The sequence below is a fragment of the Orbicella franksi genome, chromosome 11, assembly GCF_964199315.1.
Source record: "Orbicella franksi chromosome 11, jaOrbFran1.1, whole genome shotgun sequence".
Classification (NCBI taxonomy): Eukaryota; Metazoa; Cnidaria; class Anthozoa; order Scleractinia; family Merulinidae; genus Orbicella; species Orbicella franksi.
In genome coordinates, this window is record NC_138155.1 from 28,279,404 (window position 1) to 28,300,823 (window position 21,420).

At 37.4% G+C, this 21,420-nt stretch overlaps 5 protein-coding genes across 5 annotated transcripts; 2 read left to right on the forward strand and 3 right to left on the reverse strand.

Moving 5' to 3' along the window:
- Positions 1 to 1,081: 1,081 nt before the first annotated feature.
- LOC145502557 (U6 snRNA-associated Sm-like protein LSm8) lies at positions 1,082 to 4,310 on the reverse strand. The gene is made up of 4 exons (XM_081481885.1): positions 4,241 to 4,310; positions 3,861 to 3,901; positions 2,791 to 2,918; positions 1,082 to 2,069 (listed from the first exon to the last, which is right to left on the reverse strand). Exons 1-4 carry the CDS (start codon positions 4,308 to 4,310, stop codon positions 1,979 to 1,981), a joined length of 330 nt encoding a protein of 109 aa, XP_081338011.1. The 3' UTR covers positions 1,082 to 1,978.
- Positions 4,311 to 4,463: 153 nt separating this feature from the next.
- On the forward strand, positions 4,464 to 5,509 carry LOC145502556 (3'-5' RNA nuclease TATDN2-like). The gene has a single exon (XM_081481884.1). The coding sequence runs from the start codon at positions 4,464 to 4,466 to the stop codon at positions 5,505 to 5,507; it is 1,044 nt and encodes a 347-aa protein (XP_081338010.1). The 3' UTR covers positions 5,508 to 5,509.
- Positions 5,510 to 6,082: 573 nt separating this feature from the next.
- On the reverse strand, positions 6,083 to 7,782 carry LOC145502245 (solute carrier family 33 member 2-like). The gene is made up of 3 exons (XM_081481497.1): positions 7,680 to 7,782; positions 7,004 to 7,577; positions 6,083 to 6,473 (listed from the first exon to the last, which is right to left on the reverse strand). The coding sequence occupies exons 1-3, from the start codon at positions 7,780 to 7,782 to the stop codon at positions 6,083 to 6,085; spliced, it is 1,068 nt and encodes a 355-aa protein (XP_081337623.1).
- Positions 7,783 to 8,086: 304 nt separating this feature from the next.
- LOC145502555 (1,25-dihydroxyvitamin D(3) 24-hydroxylase, mitochondrial-like) lies at positions 8,087 to 17,499 on the forward strand. Its single transcript, XM_081481883.1, has 9 exons — positions 8,087 to 8,640; positions 9,836 to 10,035; positions 10,617 to 10,910; positions 12,660 to 12,757; positions 13,232 to 13,398; positions 14,520 to 14,598; positions 14,919 to 15,075; positions 15,354 to 15,397; positions 15,497 to 17,499. The coding sequence occupies exons 1-9, from the start codon at positions 8,141 to 8,143 to the stop codon at positions 15,605 to 15,607; spliced, it is 1,650 nt and encodes a 549-aa protein (XP_081338009.1). The 5' UTR covers positions 8,087 to 8,140; the 3' UTR covers positions 15,608 to 17,499.
- Positions 17,500 to 17,939: 440 nt separating this feature from the next.
- Positions 17,940 to 21,035, reverse strand: LOC145502246 (uncharacterized). Its single transcript, XM_081481498.1, has 4 exons — positions 21,020 to 21,035; positions 20,460 to 20,803; positions 18,930 to 19,127; positions 17,940 to 18,274 (listed from the first exon to the last, which is right to left on the reverse strand). The coding sequence occupies exons 1-4, from the start codon at positions 21,033 to 21,035 to the stop codon at positions 17,945 to 17,947; spliced, it is 888 nt and encodes a 295-aa protein (XP_081337624.1). The 3' UTR covers positions 17,940 to 17,944.
- Positions 21,036 to 21,420: the final 385 nt, after the last annotated feature.

Sequence of the window (21,420 nt, forward strand, 5' to 3'; positions counted from 1 at the left end):
TAACCTACACAGGACTGATTCTGAATAACACAGAGGTTATTATTAATTTATAGCGACTTGAAACTAAACTAAGCCTTAGGACTAAGCATTAAGACGAGCAAGTTGGTCTCAGGGTTTTGTAATGTTAGTAAAATAAAGGTCGTTTTCCGATACCGAGGTGCGGAAACATTGATTTTAACCTACATAGGATTGATTCTGAATAACGCAGAGGTTTTAGTTGTAGGGGCTTGAAACTAAATTGTAGAGATTTTTCCGTTCAGTAAGAGCGGCTCGGCAATTATATCTTATATCTTATACGGTTATACCGTTAGACTTTTTTCGTGTTCTCTGCCTTCTTATATACTTTTATACCTAATTCATACTAAAACAAAATAGAACGTCGTCTTCATAAAAAGTAGGGAGTTTAAAGTCCCCCACCTCCCCGGCTCTGCCGTCCCTGGAGGAGAGTAATTCAGGGGAGTTAGGAGGGAAATATAGTACCTGTCTACATCCGGGACTTGAATATTTATTTGGACATATGCCCGTATAGCGTCAAGTTTATTCAAATTTCCGGCTCACCGGGAGGAAGGCAAATCGTTCCCTATCTGTGTTGGCCATTTCTAAAAACGAAGATTTAATGCCAGCTTGCAAATTCTCCTTAGAGAAGTCTGCACACTGGCTACAGAATTACACTCTAATATGGAGAATTTACATTTGATTATAAGTTATTATGTTATAATATAGCGTTCAAATTAGTTTGTGTTATTTTAGTGTTATATTTTCACCTTTTTCTGTTTTGCGCCTTAATCCTTAATTATTCTTATCTTCACCACACACTTTTAAGCTATTTATTGCTCATTTTCCATTGGAATTCTTGTAAACTGAAGATAGATGATGTTTCATCCAAAACATATTTTGATAATATAATATGAATTTCAAACACATCATGTGGTTTTGGAAAGCTATATCTTACTTTGTACTGCTAAGAAGCCTTGGTAATGTTTCAATACAAGGAAAAATTATGTGTACTAGAAGGCATAAATCCACTGACTACAACAGGTTTATGTAGTTGCTGTTTATCATTCACACTGTAATAAATCAATTACAATTTAAAATGAAACTTTAATGATCACAAAACAGTGAGAAAATGTACAAGGGCACCAGAATACACTTATTTTTGGAATTTTTTTACATTACATATACATCAAAGTCACAGTATATTTAAAATGCTTGCTAGTTACTACTTCATCAAAAGTTTTTGAGCAGTTCTTACTTCACTAGCATTATGGTTCATTAGAGAAGATCAAGAAGGAACAGAGAAAAACTGAGTGGGAAAAATGGCTGTATGATAACTGTAAACTAGGCTTTGTGCCTCCAGTTTTCTTGTAGCGATTTTCCCACTAGCAATTTTTTGCTCCTTTCTGACCAACTTAGGGAAAGAAAGGCAGCACAGTTGTGTTCATTGCAGTCTAGTGACATTGCACACATGTAAAAGCTACTGTATAGTACACAATTTAAGTGAAAAAAAATGTGATACGCAATATCCTGTTGTCCTTTAAAAAGCATTTACTTATTTTGACAACATTTAGGAAGGTTTTCACATAGCCTTTTGACAATCATAAACTTTAGTCTGTGATGAAAAGTTATCAAAATCCCTTTGGTAAACTTGCTGTGTTTGGCTGAGAAGTTTTGAAAATAAACAAAAGTTGTCAAAAAGTACTATTCAAGTGACAACAGCATAAAGCATTTTCTGTTTAAAAAAAACAACAACTATTATTACTGTATTGCAGACTCAGTTGTATCCAATCCACTGACCAAGATCTTGAGATTCCAGTGAATTGACAATCTCCTACATAACTTTACAAGACAGGTTGGTGAAACTTAATAAACTTGTCATTAACGTACTCAGTAATAGTGCTGATTGCTCCTAAGTTGGTAATAAAAAGTTTATCCTGTCAGAGGTTGAAAAGCAAATCAACCATAGTTGCATCCTGTATTATTAGTAGACCACAGCATTGAGTGGGTCAGCACGTATGCTGCTCAGATCCAAGCTTGCATCTGCTTCTTCATCGATTTCTCCTATTACAGCTCTGAAAATTAATTTTAAATAACATTTCAAGACAAGAAAGACACACAGTCTGTTCCAGACTGCAGGAGACCCTACAAAGCCTTGTGGCTAGATAAGTGTCAGTTTGCTTATCTTTGGTTTTTTGCTTTCTCAACCCCAGAGTTCAAAATCAGTTTGATAAGCACCCAGATTATTTTGGTTACAATTTGACACTGTGCAATTCATGGACTTCTGCTAAAGTTTTATTACCTGACAGTCTTAAGTGAATACTCTGTGCAATATTAAAAATTTACAGTAGGATTGCGCAAACGTCAGATTTTTATGTGACTCGTGTGATTCCTTTCCCAAACCTTCACTTAGAGCAAAGTAATAAGAAAGCTGTCACGTCAGTTTTAAACAATCGTCATCTTTTATTCATAGTGCTCACTTATGCTCTTTATTTAATGTGAACTACATTTCCATTGGTATTATTCCAGAGCTTGATACACAACAAGTACTGAATATAAACATTGCAAAACCAGAAAATAATTTGTCTAGACTTGAAAATTCATTCATATATGTGATGTGCTGTAATTTTTTAAATACTTTTACATGTATGTATGTTTCCCGACAGTATCCCAACACCCAGAAATATGCTAGGATTGAGAGAGTTATATTGAAAGATACACTGTAGCACAAAGACAGTGAGCACTGGATTCACATACATAACACACTGTAATCAGGCTCTATCAAAAGAAGCTTACATATTGTCTCCTCTGATAATGTAAAGACCCAGCATCACTTGTTCCACTCCACTTCCTGAAGAAAACACTCTTTCATGGCTCTCATCTAAAATTAAGTTCACTGTTTGATCAAAGCCTTTGAGAGTCCCCTAAAAACAACAACAACAAAAATTCATGTATTGATAGCTTTCTGGTTTTCTTTTCAGAGTGAGTACTTTGTGTATGATAACATTTATTTATTACACTACAAGTATCCAAAGCATCCTCACTTGAAAGAAGAACTAAATTATTAAACATACAAAAATATAAATGTCATAGTCATCACAAAAAGTTTCATTTTTTTTTTTCAGTTTCTGTTACCAGTTTCACCCACCAAACCAGTTCTACACTCTAAAATGTCTGCTAACATGTAATTAGTAGTGGGTTTTTATACATTCATAACATCAAGTCTCAACAAAAAAGTTTCTTTGCTTTCATCGCCTGACAAGGGATTGACCATTGTATTTTGAGGGGAGGGGAATGGCAATTACATTACACAAAACTGACAGAGAGAAGCCTAATGTTAAGAGTTTGACCTATCACACTTAATAGATAATTGTAAGAACTGTGATATATGCTACACTAGGCTGCTTTAAATTTCATATTTTAAATATCTTTGATATCTTTTATTTATATTTTCATATTTCATTTACTTATTAATTTATTTATTTTATACGTTATTCATTAAATTGTAAATAGTTTTAACTTTAGCTAAGGTATATTTTATCGTGTAAATAGTGTCCCCAATTAGTTCTTTCCAAGCTAAATACCATTGACACTTTAATAAAGTCTTTCATTCATTCATTCGTACATTCAATTAACCAAGACAAATTTAAACACAGCAAAAATAGAGAGGGAAAGCCATGCAAAGCACCCTGCCAAAAAGAAATCTATCCCCCCCCCCCTTCAAAAAAAAAAATCTTGCACAACCTGAAGCTGGAAACACTTCTTGAATTGCTCAAGAAAAATTTACCAACTCCCCAAGGCTAGAGGATCCTTGCCGCATTAAATTTCTAGCAATCCCTCAGCCTAAAAAAGGTTTATGAGCTTACCACAATCATTCTGCCATCCTGAGTGATGACTGCTACTGTGTCTGAATTCCAGAGTTAAGAATTCATTAAATTGTTTCTACATGCTGGCATCAAGGTATCATAGCCATGCATAAATGGGCACGAAGACTACTTAGAAAATCACTCCTTGTGAATCGATTGAAAGGTAAAATATACAATTCAAACAAGAACATGAACGTGCTCTGAAAACGGAACAATAAAACGTGCAAACAAACAAGGAAAACATGGATCAAAACAATCTGAAGCACACTGATTGATATACTAACGAGCTGCATTGATAAACAAGTACTACTTATCTGAAATGAACGAGTTAAATGTATAAAATTTTCTCTTTTCAAACCGAAACAATAGTAAAAGGATACGATTAACATACGATTCCAAAGTTGCCGCCATCTTAGAATGCGCGAAAAAACTGAGTAACCACTCTGCCATGTCCGGCGCTGCCGCTGGACAGCAAATCGCTGTCTCCAGACTTGTGTCCAGGTCTCTCAGTACAACGCCAGAATCGAAGTTTTCATCTTTGCATGAAGTTCATGAATTTTGTTTGTTTGTTGCATACGAGTTTGAACTGTGTTTGTCAGTTGTATGATGGATGGCAAGAAATGCTTTAAATGTGGAAAGATGGGCCACTTGAAACGAGATTGTCCAGAAAAAGCAAATACGAGTTTGCAAGGTTTGAAATGTTTTGCTTGCGGAAGGCATGGACATTTTCAGAGAGATTGTCCAAACATGGCCACAGGAAGTGGAGCTGACACTTCTGCCGGGCAATTAAAACACTCTTCAAGTAAACGGCACTTGGAGATGCCCTTTCCAGACAGCAAGTCAATGTTTATTGACACTCACTGCCATTTAGAGTACGTCTTTGAAAGACTAAGACACTCTGGAAGTTTCTCAGAATTCCAAACAAGATTTCCTTTCCCTCCAAATTTTGAGGGCTGTATTACAACGTTCTGTGATCCAGCAGCATTTTCATCATTTGGCACTTGGCGTGATGTCCTGTCGGAGCAGGGGGTATGGGGGACATTTGGATGTCACCCACACAATGCAAAGTATTACAATGATGTGTTAGAAGCTAACATCATTCAATGTTTGGAACATCCCAAAGCTATTGCACTGGGGGAAGTGGGACTTGACTACTCCTCGCATTGTACTTCTCCCCCTGAAATTCAAAAAGAAGTGTTTACTAAGCAAGCGAACTGGGCTGTGACGTTAAACAAACCCTTGGTAGTTCATTGTCGGGAGGCTGAAACTGATACACTACAAATTCTCCAATCCTGTGTACCACAAGATTGGAAAATTCACATGCATTGTTACACTGGTTCAAGTGTATTTGCAACAAAATTCTGCCAAGAATTTCCAAATCTCTTTATAGGAATGACAGCAGTGGTTACTTTTGCGAAAGCTACAAATATCCACGAACTTGCATTTGATGTGCCATTAGACAGACTGCTGTTAGAGACTGATGCTCCATATTTTGTTCCATCACAAGTAGCTGATAAACGTAACAAGTTTAGTAACCCTGGAATGGCAATATTTACTGCTCAGAGAATTGCAGAAATTAAGGGTATTCCTTTAGATGTAGTCCTTGAAGCAGCAAGAGAGAATACTGCAGCTCTCTATGGAATATAACTGATTTGAGCTGGATTTTGAAATACTAGAGCCATCAGAGGATCATTTTTTGAAAACTTTTCTAAAGAAGTCTTAGTCTTAAAAAAGTACATGTATGCAGCATTCAAATATTTTTTCTGATACAAAGCATTACATGTATTTTATAAGTTGGTGGGAGTTAATAGCTTTTGCTACCCAGTTTCAAAATAGGCTGTTTCCTCCAGGTACATGTACATCATTTCTTTCAATCAATCAATCTTTGCTATTTCATTTAAAATAGAGCCAACAGACATCACAGCTACAATCCCTGCAGGCTATAGGACCTTCTGCCACTGATATTTAATGAGTGAGTGATTACAAAATCCGTCTATCAAATTGTTTCCGAGTTGTTAGAACCCTCTTGTTAAGTCTACCATACACACAATCCAAACATCAAAGGTGCAACAATTATGTATTTTATTGCTTGATTGAGGTGTTAATTGGATGATATCTTACAATGGAAATCTCATTACCGTTAGGCAGGAAATTTTCATTCTGATAAAAGGGGGTCAAAATTGTTGCTTCTAGAGAATGACTCAGCATTTTGAACCTCGTTGTTACAAGGTCTTTTTACTTGGAGAAATAAGGCCAGGCTGTAAAACAGGAATCGCTAACAATGCCAAAACAGTACAAAATCCAAAAAAAAAGTGATAGCCAATATTGTCCACCAGTATCCCAGACAGTGAGATCATTGACAATTTTCCCAGTACTTCTGCAGTAGCAAGAATAGCACCATGTGTTGCTCTGATACCCGGAGAAGAACTCTGAGAACTTAGCATCATAAGTGTGAATGTTGCTGTGGTAACTGTACCACCCGTTAATTGAATGAAGCACTCAAGAATTATAACTGAAGACTTAGTTAATGTTGTTAGAGATAATATCCATACTGAAGCAAGAGGAATGAGTCTTGCAAATGACGTCCACAGTAGTACCTTAATCACCCATGATCTATGTGTGAAAAAAAAAAAAACATTGAATTCAAAATGAAATTAATGTATCGAGTACAGCGGGACATTGGTACATGTATTATCAGTCCAAAGGAGAACATATTTACAAAGCTTATGTTGGGTGTGGAAGTTAGACTGATTGACAAGACAATAATTGTTATGGACTGTGAGAAATGCTTTGCTAGGTCGCTGAGGAAAACCTGCTAATTCTTGAAATTTTCACATGCGTGTAGGACACTTATTGACTTTGTTTTCTTATTGTATGCGTGTCTTTTTATCGCTGTGTTGATAATTTTATACAGGCAAAAACTAACGATAGATAAATCCGACGTTTCGGCGACATCTTGGCGCCATTGTCAAGGGAAACTAATTAATTATGCGATTTCAAGAAAAATTAGATGTTGATCAGAAAAGCTAAAATCATTTCTCAAGTCTGCTCAAATAACTGGAATGTTTTATGATAACTTTGTAATAGCATAGCTTTTAAGCCAGTCAGAGAGGACTTAGAAATAAAAAATGTAATGTAATCACCTTTGTCCATGATGCAAACCAACAATCCAGCCTCCTAGTGTGGACCCAGTAATTGAGAATACTTGACCAAATATTCCAAATATCACTCCCACTTGATCCTGGGGGATTCCTTGATCTATCAGATATAAAGGAAGCATGCTAACAACACCTTGTTCGCCAAGCTTGTATGTTAAGACACAGCATACAAGCCATAAGAAATCAGACGTTTTGAAAATTGTTTCCACAATGTGCTTGACACTTAGCTTGCCGGTTTTACATGTGTAATCATTTGAAATTAGAATTTGATTCACACTGCTGTTTTCCCCATGCTTGGAGTTGGTTGATACACCCAGATCATGAATACTTTCTTTAGTGCGGTCTCTGTATGTTACGTCCTCTCTTTTGTTATGTTGTGTACAGGATTCGGTGTTCTTGTTAAGCAACACAACAATTAAGGTGGCAATGTAAAAGAAACCCCAAAGGGTAAATAGCCATTCCCAACTGCAGTAGACACTAAGCCACGCAAGGAGACCTCCACCAAACAGAGCACCCACTTTATAACCAACCACTTGCAGTGTACTTCCTATACCTGAAAAATATACAACAAAATAATGGATTATTCAAGTCCACTCATAACTATGTAGATGAAGATCCATTTCAATGAGTTGTCGTTAGACATTTAATAAGAATTTCTCACCAAGCTCCGATGGCTTAAGTAGACTAATGGCAAACGCATCCACCGCCACATCTTGCAGAGCAGACGTTAAATTCATCCAGAAGACACAGAAAAGAAGAATCATGGTACTAGTTATTCCCACAAAAGCTGATATGAAGCAAAGTAATGACATCGCGATCGAGCCAAATATTATCCAAGAATTTAAAGACCACAGACTGTCTATTAAGGGTGCTACCGAGAATTTAAATATCCATGGTAAACTTAGCAGGCGACTAAGCCCTACTTTTGACAGGGAAAATTTTTCTTGCCGCAGAAGTAATGGAAGCAGCCTGACTTGGAAACCATACGGTAAACCTTGACCGAAATATAAAAGAAAGAGGAGGACATGCACGTTCGCCATCTTGGAAAGTGGCGATAAGAGACTGGAGCGTAGCTTGGAGGCCAGGCCATCGGCCGTCGAAGGTATTTCGTGACCCAAATAAATGCTATCCAGGGTGCAGCGCCGGGTGCAGCAAATCGGAAACATGTATGCCTTCTCGAGCATCACTTTTAGAAGGTATCTTCCAAGATCCCAACATTTAAAACCCTTAGCAGTTTTTCTGAGATCCCAGAAAACCAAAGCGATCCGGCCGGAGGATGAAAGCCATACTCCTGGCTCAGCAAAATCAGAAACGGAAAATATTTCTGTGCGCCCCTTCGAAGACATCCCTGGACCTCGGAAAAGCTTGAAGTCGTTCGCAGAGTTTTTCGTTAAATCCGAACGTTTTACAAAAGCATACAAAGTGTATGATCTACTGTTTGAGAGATATGGTCCTATTTTCAAGGAGAACATGACTTTCGGGATTCCAGCACTGCATGTCATTGATCCTTGTGATCACGAAATGGTTCTTCGTGCAGAAGGAAAATACCCTTCAAGACCAATAATAGATTTTTGGCTCGAGCATCGTCAACGGAGGAATTATTTCCCTGGCATGGTACTCTTGTAAGTAACACAATCATATTTTTTTAGTGACAGCGTATCACCAGAATTGAGCGTTTTGTTATTCAACAATTAGACCCGTAGCCCGCAAGGGCTACGGGTCAATAGCCCATGAGGCGAAGCCTTATGGGCTATTGAACCGTGGCCATTGAGGGCGAAGGGTCTAATTGTTTTAGTATCACCCAACTAGTCGGACAGAAAAGACAATAATAAAGTTAGCAAATGCAAGTTGAAGAAATATTTATCTGGGAATAAAACGAAAGAGAGCGTCACGCTCGATTGCGCCAATTTCACTACTCGAGGACTATTACTAATAGACCTCTAGTAGCGTAGCCAATTAAAATGCAGGATTTGCATTAGTCCACTAGTTGGGTGATACTAATTGGGAGTATGACTATATCACCCACTTGTTTTGGTGGGAGACAGACGCACATGCGCTCATATAACCCCCGCGTCACCCAGCGTGGGGAAGGGGTGGGGGATTGTGAAACGGCGGCAAAATGTGACTCAGGGCCTGTTTATATGGTCTCAGGTACCCAAGACAACCCTCCCCTTGATTTACTCTGGCTGAGCTAACTTTTCACTTATTTCTTCACAACTTTTTGTATACACTATTCACCAGTCTTTGATTAACTGGCCAACGTTGGTAAGTTATTTTGGCAGTTTAGATGGATGTTAGTGGGTGAACCGTTATGGAGCAGTGGCCATTGTAAACAGGTTAAGAAAGAGTGAATGTTTGGACCATCCAGCAGGACAAAAGAAAGTGGCTGTTGTAGAGAGGTGGCTCCTCTGCCCTACACAAAAAAGAAGTGAAAACAACACGACATTTAAAAACATTGATTTATGATACAGTTGAACCCCTATTAAGTGGCCAACCTCAAAGAAAAATGGATGGTGGTCAAGCTTAATACGGGTTGGTCCTTTAAAAGGGGTTCTTGTACTTTGGGTATTTTTTAGATTGGGTTATAGCTTAGTGAATATAGAATCACATCTCATTCAAGACAGTCATAATAAATGTGTGTTTGAATGTTTTTATCAGTCATCAAATTCTCTTATCTGCCATTGTCTTTTCAAAAAATAAAGCCAAACTTTGAGTGGCTGCTTAAAAGAGGTAAGAGAGGAAGGGGAAAAGGGGAAACTGCTTGATAGGTGGCTGCTTAAAAGAGGTTTGACTGTAATCTGTTTGTAAATCTTTTAGGGAAGGAGAAGAATGGCACAGAGTACGATACAGTGTGTCCCCTAAAATATTACGTCCAAAGATTGTAGAGGAAAACATTGATAACTTTAATGCCGTAACCAAGGATGCAATTACAAGTCTGGTTAAACTAAAGGAAGCATGTGGACCAGATAATCATATTCCTGACTTGGAAGGCGAGCTGAGTAGATGGGCCACAGAAAGTATGTCTTTAAAACACCAATAATTGTATTCATAATTTTGTTTTATCTTGTTGATGTATCAATCAAGACAATGGCCCCCACATATATGATTGATACTTTCCTGTCTTCTTTCCAAATTAACAAAGATCATTTGATTATTCAGTAGAAAGTTTTAACAAATAGACTGAATACAAGTATTTCACAAGTCAAAACTTTTTATTTATATTTTTTATACCTTAAAAGTTTGCGGTACATCCAGTAATGAATATCATTTTTCAACTTTTTTTCATTTCACAGTTAATACATGTATTTATAAATTTGCATAAGCAAGTAAAAACTAACAATATAATGTCCCGATGTTTCAGCAACCTCATGATGCCGTTATTAGGAATGAATAAATGAGAGCGTGTTGTATATAGGTAAGACCTGTAGTTAGACAAAGATTTCATTTAATATGTAAATCTACAGGTCTTACCTCTTTTGAACTCACTCTCATTTATTTATTCCTTGACGTCAGGATGTTATATCGTTAGTTTTTAACTTACTTAATTGTTAAGTATTTCAAAAGCATTATTAATGATAAATTTGTAATTTTTTTTAAGGTGTGGGAACAGTGGCATTTGATGCTCGTCTTGGGTTATATGAAGATCCTCCCAAAGAAGAAGCCATGAGATTCATCCAAGGTGTTCATGATTTTTTTTCACTCAGTCATGAGCTGTTTTTTAGCTTATCAAGGAGAATTGCCAAGCATTTTGATATTGATACACCAAAACTGAAGAAATTCTTCAAGACTGGTGATATTCTCATAGAAATTGGAGAGGGTTTTATTGACAAGAGGATGAGGGAGCTGAAAGAAATGGCGGACAGGGGAATTGATCCCTCTGGCAACACCCAAGGTATTAATAGTTATTAACATTATCTGATACACTGTATGTAGAATTTTTTGTTGTGTCGTATATTATTATATTGCAGTCTTGAGAATAACTTCTGAAATAACCATACGCTCTCATCTCAGTCTGTGTGGCTGACACTCATAGTGCATGAGTTACTGTAGACTGCAAGCAGTCTCTCTTTTCCTCAAAAACTGTGGGGAAGAATGCAAAACAAGTAAGCATGCGAGCATGACTGTGAGTGTGATGTGCGATTGGTGACGCCACGAGCCGCTAGTGGCACGGGCATGGGAAGACAAGCAAAAAAAGAGACTGGTTTCATACAACAATTCAGTTGCTACTTTGACAGGTCGCATCAATGACACCTCCACCCTGTTTTGAATATGACACTATAGTGTCTAATTTTTTACACGAATCTATCGAAGCTATATCGATCCCGTAAGATGTGATGAATGGTTTCACAGATTGCAGCTGAAACCAGGCCAACAGGAAGCTCTACACTACTTTAAAGTCCTCCTGATACTACAGTCCTTCAAAAACAAGGGTGAAGTATTACTACTAAAAAAAGGTCGCAAGAGCGAAATTCAAAATAGAGCAGCAAATGTCACGAACCATAGGAGTCGCACTGTAGGAGACAAACATTTATAACAGAGTTTTGGCGTGCCCTGCATGTCACTTATAAAGAGTACTGACAGATGTGCATCATAACTTCGTAGACTGACCAGAGTGCCGTGCATCCAAATCATTGTATGCAACCAGTGCAGTCTCTCTTCTTGGTCGTCTTCCAATGCCCACACTACCAGCAGCTCACAACATCGCCGCGTCATGCTCACAGCCACGCTCGCATACTTACTTGTTTTGCGTTCTTCCCCACGGATTTTCAAGGAAAAGAGAGACTGCTCGCAGTCTAGAGTTACTGTTAGTGTTTGGCAAGTTGTGATAATAATTATTGTAATATTGTTTTTGGGTGCATAATTTTAATGCTGTTCAATGCACAGTTTACAACCAATGAAAAAATAAGAAATAGTTAAATAAATAAGGTCACAAAATCTAGGAGCAAAAGGTTACTGCATTTGCTATATGTATACAATTGATGAAATTAAATGTAAAAAGTTGTAATGGCATCTTTTGAGTGGGAACAAATCTAGCAAGCAACTCTTCAAACATATCGAACATGAACAAGGTAACTCTTGAGTAAAAATTACAAATAGGTTTCCACAGTTAGTTGAAATGACTTCTCAGCATTCAGCTAAAATAAAATGTGACAATTTGATAAATAGTATTTTTTATTATTATTTTTAATTGTTTTACATTAGTATAGTTCTCTCATAATAATCAATTAAAACATATAGACCAAATTTGGTAGAATTATCATATCTTCTCTCGGAAGAGTGAAAATGTCTGACAAAATGTAAACGACATGTAGTCAAACCTTTAGAAGGAAATAAATAGTAATCGTAAGTTTCAACTTTTGAACCTTCCTTTGGGACAAGCTAGCTATGCAATTACCAGAACAATGTATGTTGGCTTCATAGTCTTTGACCAACATGTCTGGGGGAACTTTGCTTAATATACTTGCTGCCTGGGCAATCCATTATTAAGGCCTTGTAATAATAAAAAAAAGATGTTGTGGTTATTTGGGAATGCTAACTGTAATGTACACCCATGGCACTCCTCTTTGTGCATTTCACTCTTGAAATAAATTAACGTTAATCAAATTGTGTATTTTATTTTCTCTCTCACATTTACATACAGTTGTTTCAATGTTAACATACTTGCTCACCAAGAAGGAACTGACTCCTGAAGAGGTTGTTGGTGTGGTGTTAGACGTAGTAGGTGCTGGTGTTGATACCGTAAGTATACGTACAGACATCTTAATAACCAAGTTTGAGGGCAATTGATGCTGGGAGAGTATCAGCACTACTAGGTCTTTGCTGAACAGTAAAACAAACTTTATGTTGTATTCCATGAATAGAAATTCTTCTTGTTCAGTTTCTCATTCTTTATACTTGTAGTTTTGGACATCGATGTCCTGTTCCACAGCAATTACAGCCTTAAATAACAACAGCTCCACGTCCTGGGCCCAATAATCTGATAAAATGATCTGTTTATATAACCACAAGTCCACTGATTTTAGCACTATTTAATCAAACAACTGTTCACGTAGTAATGAATGAAAATGGAACAAAACTAACACATGGCGATGCAGAAAACAAAAACTTATTGCTTCAGCAATCTCAACCAATGATAAGTCAGCCCTCACATTATTATATATCAACATTTTCAACTGATCATTTGATTATTTTCTCTCCTTTTCAATAATGTAGACCGCAAATTCTCTTCTGTGGCTGATGTATAATTTGGGACGTAATCCTCATGTGCAAGAAAAACTCTACCAGGAAATTGAGAATGTAGTAGGAAAAGAAGAAGATGTTACATCTCAGAGTCTGGCAAAACTGTCTTATCTCAAGGCTTGTGTCAAGGAGTCTTTGAGGTGACATGTCAGTTCCATTAGCTGATGTACAGTAAAATTCTAATTAGTCTTCATTCAAAGATTCATTCATGAATCAACAATGCATTGTATACCATTTCAAGTGTAATCTGTGCAATGCAGATTATGTCGGCTACAGATGCCGACACCTGTATCAACGTATTGAGGAACATAAGGGGTCTGCAATCGGGAAACATGTCAGAGAGCAACATGGGAGGAACCCAAGTGACATCGATCTTAAAAGATCTTATGGAGGCCAACTTTGAACAAGCAGTTGGACCCCATCTGCACAAAATTATTTTTATAGCGAAGTGTATTTTATATATCACACTTACCAGGTATTGCATCTTTTGTAATTTTTGTCCTATTGTCTTATCTAGCCTAAATGTATTTTAGTTTTTATGACTTATGTTTTGTAACACAAAGTGCCTATTCACATAGTTTAATTGTTTTTCAAATTCTCACGTCTTACTACTCATATATGCAAAAAAATTTATATCACTTTTTAAACTTGAAAATGATCATCTGATTTTATCTCTAGTTTTTATCCTAAAATGTGTTTTGAAAAAACTACTTATTAGTATTTCATTATAATCCTTTTAAATTTAGCAAGACATACCCACCTCATAGAGATACTGTTAATAAAATTGTTATTATTATCATTATCATTATTATTACATGTATTATTTTATTGTTATTTTTATTGCTATTGTTATTGTTATCATTATTGAATCCCTTACTTAAACGCTGTGATTGAATAAACTACAGAAGCCAATAGACCATTTTACAGTTGTCTGCTCAGTGACCTGGTCTTTGTATGGCAGCGAGGCTAGAGTTGACCTTGTTTTGATACAGACCTCACTGCTTTTGTCATGTAAATGCACCTAGTTAGCATCAGAACAACTTGTTTTACACAACAAAAGCAGAGAGGTCTGTATCAAAACAAGGTCAACTCTAGCCTCGCTGCCATACAAAGGCCAGGTCACTGAGCAGACAACTGTAAAATGGTCTATTGGCACTAGGTACACCAGGCCAAGTTTGAATCAAATGCAGAAGTGGAGGGGGGAGAGACATTAAATAGAAAAAAATTGATAGTACTTAGTATTATTCGATTGTCTCTGAAGGTTAAACCCTGTTCTCCCAAGCAATGCTCGGATATTGGACAAGGATATTGTGTTACAGGGATATAATGTTCCCGCAAAGGTGAGTCTTTTTATCGTCAAGATAGTCCAGACTCAATAGTCAAGAACCATTAATCTATCCTGTTCCTTGCCGTTCAAAAAAGTTTGGAATATTGATTAATTGTACTGATGTACATTTAGGGTTTGAAATTTTGAGTAATTTGTACAAGAACACAAAAGTATTTTCCTGACTTCCTGAAGCACATCTATGCCTGTAAAAGCATTAAAGTCCCCAACTAATAACCGACTAGTTTTTACAAACATTTAATTTCTTCGATTTTAGGTTGTTTCCTTGATGTATACTGTAAATGGATTAACAGTACTTTAAATTTTATTTTTCAGACCTTCGTAATTTTAGAAAATTATTGTATTGCGCGCTCTGAAAAGTACTTCCAAGATCCTCTTGAGTTCAAACCAGAGCGTTGGCTTCGAGAAAACAAAGATGAAAGCCACCCATTTTCTAGTGTCCCTTTTGGATTTGGATCCCGTATGTGCCTTGGTAAGTATGGTTTACATCTAAAGATAAACTTATCCCTATAACTAGTTGAATCGATGTGGGCGCGAACTTGCTTGGATGCGAAACCTCCAGCTACCCCAGTGAAGTTTTTAAGTTTAGGGAGGGGGTGGCTAAAATTAAACTGGAATTTTACACTATTTCCTTATCCAAAATAATTCCACCAGTAGCCCAAATTAACATTACTAACAAAAAGTGATTACTGCAAGCAGGTTTTCAACTGGTTTAACTGTGTAAAACGGTTTGTTCATATTTTATTGCAGGACGTCGTTTGGCAGAGCTAGAAATGTACTTGTTTGTTTGCAAGGTGCGTTTTTCTTGCTTTCAATGTATTTAAAGCCAAGAAATCTTTTCTTACATTTTGATATGTTAAAGGAATTGACACTACTTTCTCCTTTACTTATAGTTACTTCAGCGGTTTCGGTTAGAGTATCGCCATGATCCACTTGAGATGTACCAAAAGATCGTTATGGTTCCTGATAAACCAGTTAAGATCAACCTAATCGACCGCCGTTGAGTCACAGCGTTCAAGGAAAGCAAGCTTTCGACCTTCTACCAGATCCAGATGCTGTCAAAAAAAAGTCGTTAAACGAGTCCCTCCCAATTTAAACACTGTAAATAAGCTGAGATCTTGTCTTCCTCTTAAATCTGTTAAATGACGCCCCTCCCCCCTCCCTCCCGCCCGCTAATCCAAGGATAAACTTATTGTTGTAACAGTGACCTCTATGAATCTCTAGACTTGTCACCCTGACTTGTGCGTACTGTTACGGAACTGTTTTCAACTCTCAATGCTCTCTTGAATACTGGTTAGGGAAGTACATCAGCCCTTCCTCTCGGTTCACGAGTTCCTCAGCCCAGTCCCTCGCTACACTTACTCTTTTCCTTTAAAAAAAACGAGGACGCTGTCCACCAAGATGAAATTAGCGATGGCGTCAACCTTATTAGGCAGCAGTTAAAAAACTTCTATACAGGACATAGCAACACAGGACCCGTAGCATAACCTGTGAGCTTTTGCGTGAAAAATTATTATATTATTGTTATCATTATCATAATAAGTATCATTATTACTGTTGTTGTTATTTTTTTTTATTTATCTAGTTTTAAACTCAGCATTTTTTGAAATGCAAAATTTTCTCTAGTTAATCCTCCTCATTAAACGAATACCTAATGTAGTACCTTTTAATAGAATGATCAATGTATGTAACAGTTTAGTTTAACTCCGCTTCGATTACTGCAATCTTGTTAGGGGCAACTGTAACAAAGGTCTCGCTGAAAAGGTTCATAAACTTCAGTACCATGGAGGCCTTATTTTTATGTCCGATGATGTGTGCTGGTCTTTAGGATGGCGAAACCTCACTCATGAAAGATAAGAAAAGAAATCAACGATGATGTACAAAACTTTACATGGGATGACTCCAAAATACCTAGGGGCTAATTTAGTGTTGCCCGACCTCTTGACGTAAATAAACTAACGCCTCCACAATCCCTCACTGATCATTTGAAGAAATCTTTTTTGTACAGCCGTGCCGAGTTGCGGAACAGCTTGTCACAGTTCTTGATGGAAGTTGTACACGGCATCCTTGTAAAGCAGCTTTTATTACCTTAATTTTGTTTGTTTATGATGTAGTTTATTACTCAATTAGATAGTTAGTGCTTGATATTATAAATCGGCCTTTTCCGTGTTTAAGAAAAATTATCAATCTGTCTATCTATCCTCCCCTCGGAAAAGCCCTGCTTGTGAAATTTTACGATAGCCGTACAAGAAGCATTTCTTGTAATGCTTCCCTGTATTATTTGTTTCAAAATTCTTTGATATTAACCCTGAAAAGCCCCTTTGAGAAGTGGTCAATAAGGACATTTATTTAGTTTTTTCATTATTATATTTATTCTTCATTTGCAAGAGGAAGCCAATTGGCGGTTCACCCGGACCTACCGGCGTATTTACTGTATATGACTAATCCTACCACCAAACATGATTTACTAGGAATAGTCAAGCTCCTAAGGTGGCTATATTATATATCACTGCTTGCATAATTATACTCAGTTAATTATCCATCGCTTGTAATAATTACAGTCCGTTTATCATGTCTGTCATCGTGCTTACATATATCATTGTAGGTGTAATCTAATCAACCTTTGTCCTCTTTCGTTATCTTGACTCATTCGCTCTTCAAACAGATCGGCAATGCTATCGACAGGCATATTCTACTTAAAGGTCTGGACAACAGACAAGTTTTAAATATAATCTTTTCTCCACTCTATTAGTTTGATCCTTTACTCTAAACTTTCATAAACATTTCTACTCCCAAGTAAAAGGGAACCCAAAGCGAAAATGTATTGATATAATAATTTAGTATACATTGTATGTTAGCGACTTCGACACGTTAATAAAGTTCTTATCTTATCTTATCTTTATCCTGGTGTGGTGGGGTGGAGAATGCGTCCACCGATCACTGTAATATATATCTCACATATACCACTGAATAACGAAACACCATGCAGTGGAACGTCTACTTAGCGACACCTTAAAGAAGAAACAAACTTTCCCAGTAGACCCTCCATGTAATCTTTGTAACTTCAGCCTCTGTCTCAATATTTTTTCCTTGTGAAGTATTAGACAATATAAACAAAATACCAAAAAAACCTGCGAAAGGCCAGGGACACTGGTGTGTGAGGAGCACGCGTCACTCGACCGTCCCTGATGCAATTTTAACCCACATTATTAAAGGGAAAAACTAATTTTTTAAACTTTAATCACAAGTGATAACTTTCAGTTTAAGTTCATTTCCACGTACACGGCTTACTTCAAATATGGGCAAGTACTCCATGGCCAGCTTTTGGCGGTTTTTATATTCTAACTTTCTAATGAGTATCGTCTAAGAAATGAAAATTTTTTTATCAACTGCTGAACTCGTTTGATCTGGTTATCGGTCCACACAACATTATTCCTTGTCTCAGAGGGGACTGGGCTGACAATTGAAGCGCAGTCTTGAAGATATTTTTCCGAGCACGTGACCTCCAGGAAGTCACAAATCTTCAATAATGTTTCCCGGGTATTCGTCATCACATCCATGCTTGCTACGTCATGAACACGGCCTGGGAAATGTTTCTTTACTTGATAACTTCCTCGAACGAGTAGTCTATAACTACTTATGCTACCATCCAGTATAAGTGAAGAATTCACCTAAACAAGAGTTGGAAAAAAGAATGCTAGAATAACAAGTACTGGTTGAACGTGTTTATAAATAACTTGAAATATTTAAAGAGGAAGCCTCAGAAGCTGGTTTCCATGTGGGTCCCCTATCTTGTACGAATTGGAAGTTGTACATGTTGGTTTTTGTGGAGTGAGAAAAACTTGAGTACCCAGGGAAAAACCCTTGAAGCAAGGCGAGAACCAACAGCAAACTCAACCCACATATGGCACAGGGCCAGAATCGAACCCGGGCCACACTAGGGGTGGGGGGGAGGGGAACGCTGTCACCTCTACATCTCCCTGCTCTCTTTCATAGCCCAGATTGCGTTCCTTGTAACTGTAAACATGCAAAGATTCCAGGGAAAAAAAGATTTAGTCGAGGGTGCAATTGCTTGGCGTTTTCCTTCGTTATGTAAGTCTTTCGGGGCACAATGTCAATTTCTTGAAAAGTATGAATTACGATTGGCTAACAACTAAAATTATTCCTCATCTCATAGCCGTAAAAAAAGTTACCACGTCTGGCCAATTAGAATGGTTCAGAACTTGAATTCATCCTGCAACTGTGGCGGGCGCCAGTCAAGAGCACGATTGGTTGGTAGAAGCTTAACGTTTTTTGTAAAAAGCTTTAGCCATGTCAGCAACTGACCTTAAGGCTTTCTTGTCCTATTTTATCCGCATTTGCTCGTCGTAGAGTCATGGTTGCGATGTTGTCAAACGGATTCCTCGTTTCGTGAATGAACTTGATTTGCACACCAAGTTTTATCTCAAGTTCCTTGAGAGATTCCACGGCATTTGGGTCGAACAAAATCCTCGAGGCTTGGGCAGCTTTCTTATCTCCAATCACCTGCAGGAAAGAATTGGATGATTAGGATTGGTCGGTTGTATTCGGTATGTGTTTGTTTAGAACGTGCATTTTCAGAAATCATGACCGGACCAAAAACTTGATACCCTATTTAAGACCTGAACCTTACATCAATACCTTGTTTCAGACCTGCCTCATAATTAGTTGCCTAGTTCAGACCGATGTTAAAGGCATTATGAGGGGCTTTTGGTGATGGTGTTATCTATAATGATGAAAAGTAGCTTCTTCTAGAAAACAAACCGAATTCAAGACTAGAGTGCAAAAACTATTACTACTGCTATTCCCTATTTGAGACCAAAATGGCCAAAATTGATACCCTATTCATGACCAAAACGGATAAAAAAAAACATTCCTTTTAGGGTCGCACATAACTATAGAGTCCATATAAGGGAGTACCTCCCCCTTGATCCTGGTCTGAGGTGCTTGAACTTTTCGCTTCTTCATACTTCTTATTGTAAATAAATCAGTCAATCAATCCTTTATTTAACGCAATCAGCACGCTTAGCTAGGAGCTAGGTTTCCAGGTAGGCCACGAAATAATAAGATAAAAATCAAAAAATAGCAACTTCATTTGAAGTATATAAATAGTGACCGTTGAAAACTAGTACATGATGGGCTTTTGTGATGGTCACAATATTTACTCTAACTAAGAAAAATGAGAAATATATAAATATACTGAGCAGTAGAAGTTGTCAGACATCTCATCCACTAATTAAACTTTCGGATGAACTTTCATAGCGAATGTGTAGAAACCGAAAACTCGACTATATCAGAACTTCTTGTACTGCTCAGTGTCACCAGAGGGAAGACCATTCCGACGATGCTAATGTGACGCTTGATTACCGAAAGCCGTGTTTTGAGCCAAAACAAATGACACAGAGATTTCAGTTTTAATTTAAAGAAAAATTTCTGTTGTTATAAAACCGACTATTCACTTGACTACTGATAGGAAAAGTAAATATACTTTCGAACCTTGCTCTCGACATTTTCGGGGTTGGGGTTTGGAGTCGGCTCGCTTTTTTCGGGGGCTGTCGCCACTTCCGAAGGGTCGCTACTTTTGAAATTTATTAGCGAGCACAATTTTTTGACGTTACTTTCGGGGGATCGTAACTTTCGGAAGTTTTCGGTATTCCAACAGTACCGCACTGTGCGCACAGATTATCTCTAAAAACCATTTTTAACAAATAAGTGTTTGACAATCAATTGAGCAGTTCTGTTGCTCAAAGTTACATTGATGTTGATCAGTCAAGTGGACGCCAAACATTTCGGGTGACTTAGCAATCATTTGATAAATTTCGTATCAGCCCGACTCACCTGTATGCTATTATTGTATCTGCCTTGCCATTGGTCCTTGACGTTGTAATGATACTTAACAGGCTTGTTTTCCACCGGACGGGAGCGTACTCCAAACAAGACGTCATAACGAGATTTTGCAAGTAGCAGTTCGTAGATGTAATATTTTGACCTCCGGGACAACAAAGGGTTTTCAATCCAGTCTTTAAGGATATTGAAGTCGTTAGCAATAATAACATTTGGATGTGCATCTAAGAGAGCAGCTAACAAAGTATGCCGACTCCTGTTATAGCCAATGAAGAGCAGAAAAATCTTCATCTTGTCGTAGAGGCTTGCATCTAAGGATGAATTTTTCATTCGTGGAACTATAGAGAACATAAATAGTTATAAATAAGTAAATAACTTTATTTAAGTGTCTAGTGTATTTAGCACTACTATGCTAAATGGGGACACGGTAAATATATAAACAAATATTGCGAATACAGCATATACTATGCTGTATTCGCAGAATTCCATGTCTAATTATTAATTACGTATATAAAAAATATTGATTGTTCCATACCTTTAGGGAAATAACAAACCGTTAGATAAGTCCATCCTAGAGCGTATAGTGCAATGCAAAACACCAACACGGTAATCCATAGAACCATGTAAAGTCGCATTTTATTTAGTGCGCTGCGTAACCTGCGGAATGAACGACCCATGTTTCACTGTCACCTGTATTAGTAGCTTTCTGGATCTGGCTCCAGACATCACAGTCATCCCAAGCTGCTTGGGTAGCTGGGAGCAGTGATCATTATTATATGACATTGCGTAACTGCGTAAATATAAGAGTTTGTATGGGAATGTAACAGTCGTATGTAACAGCTCGAAATATGGGAAAAAATTGAATAAAAACCACTTACTTCGATTCTTCTGAGTGTTAATTTTGTTTTCGTGCCGCTTTAGGCCCATTTCAAGGCAATTCCTCTCAGTTTTATTG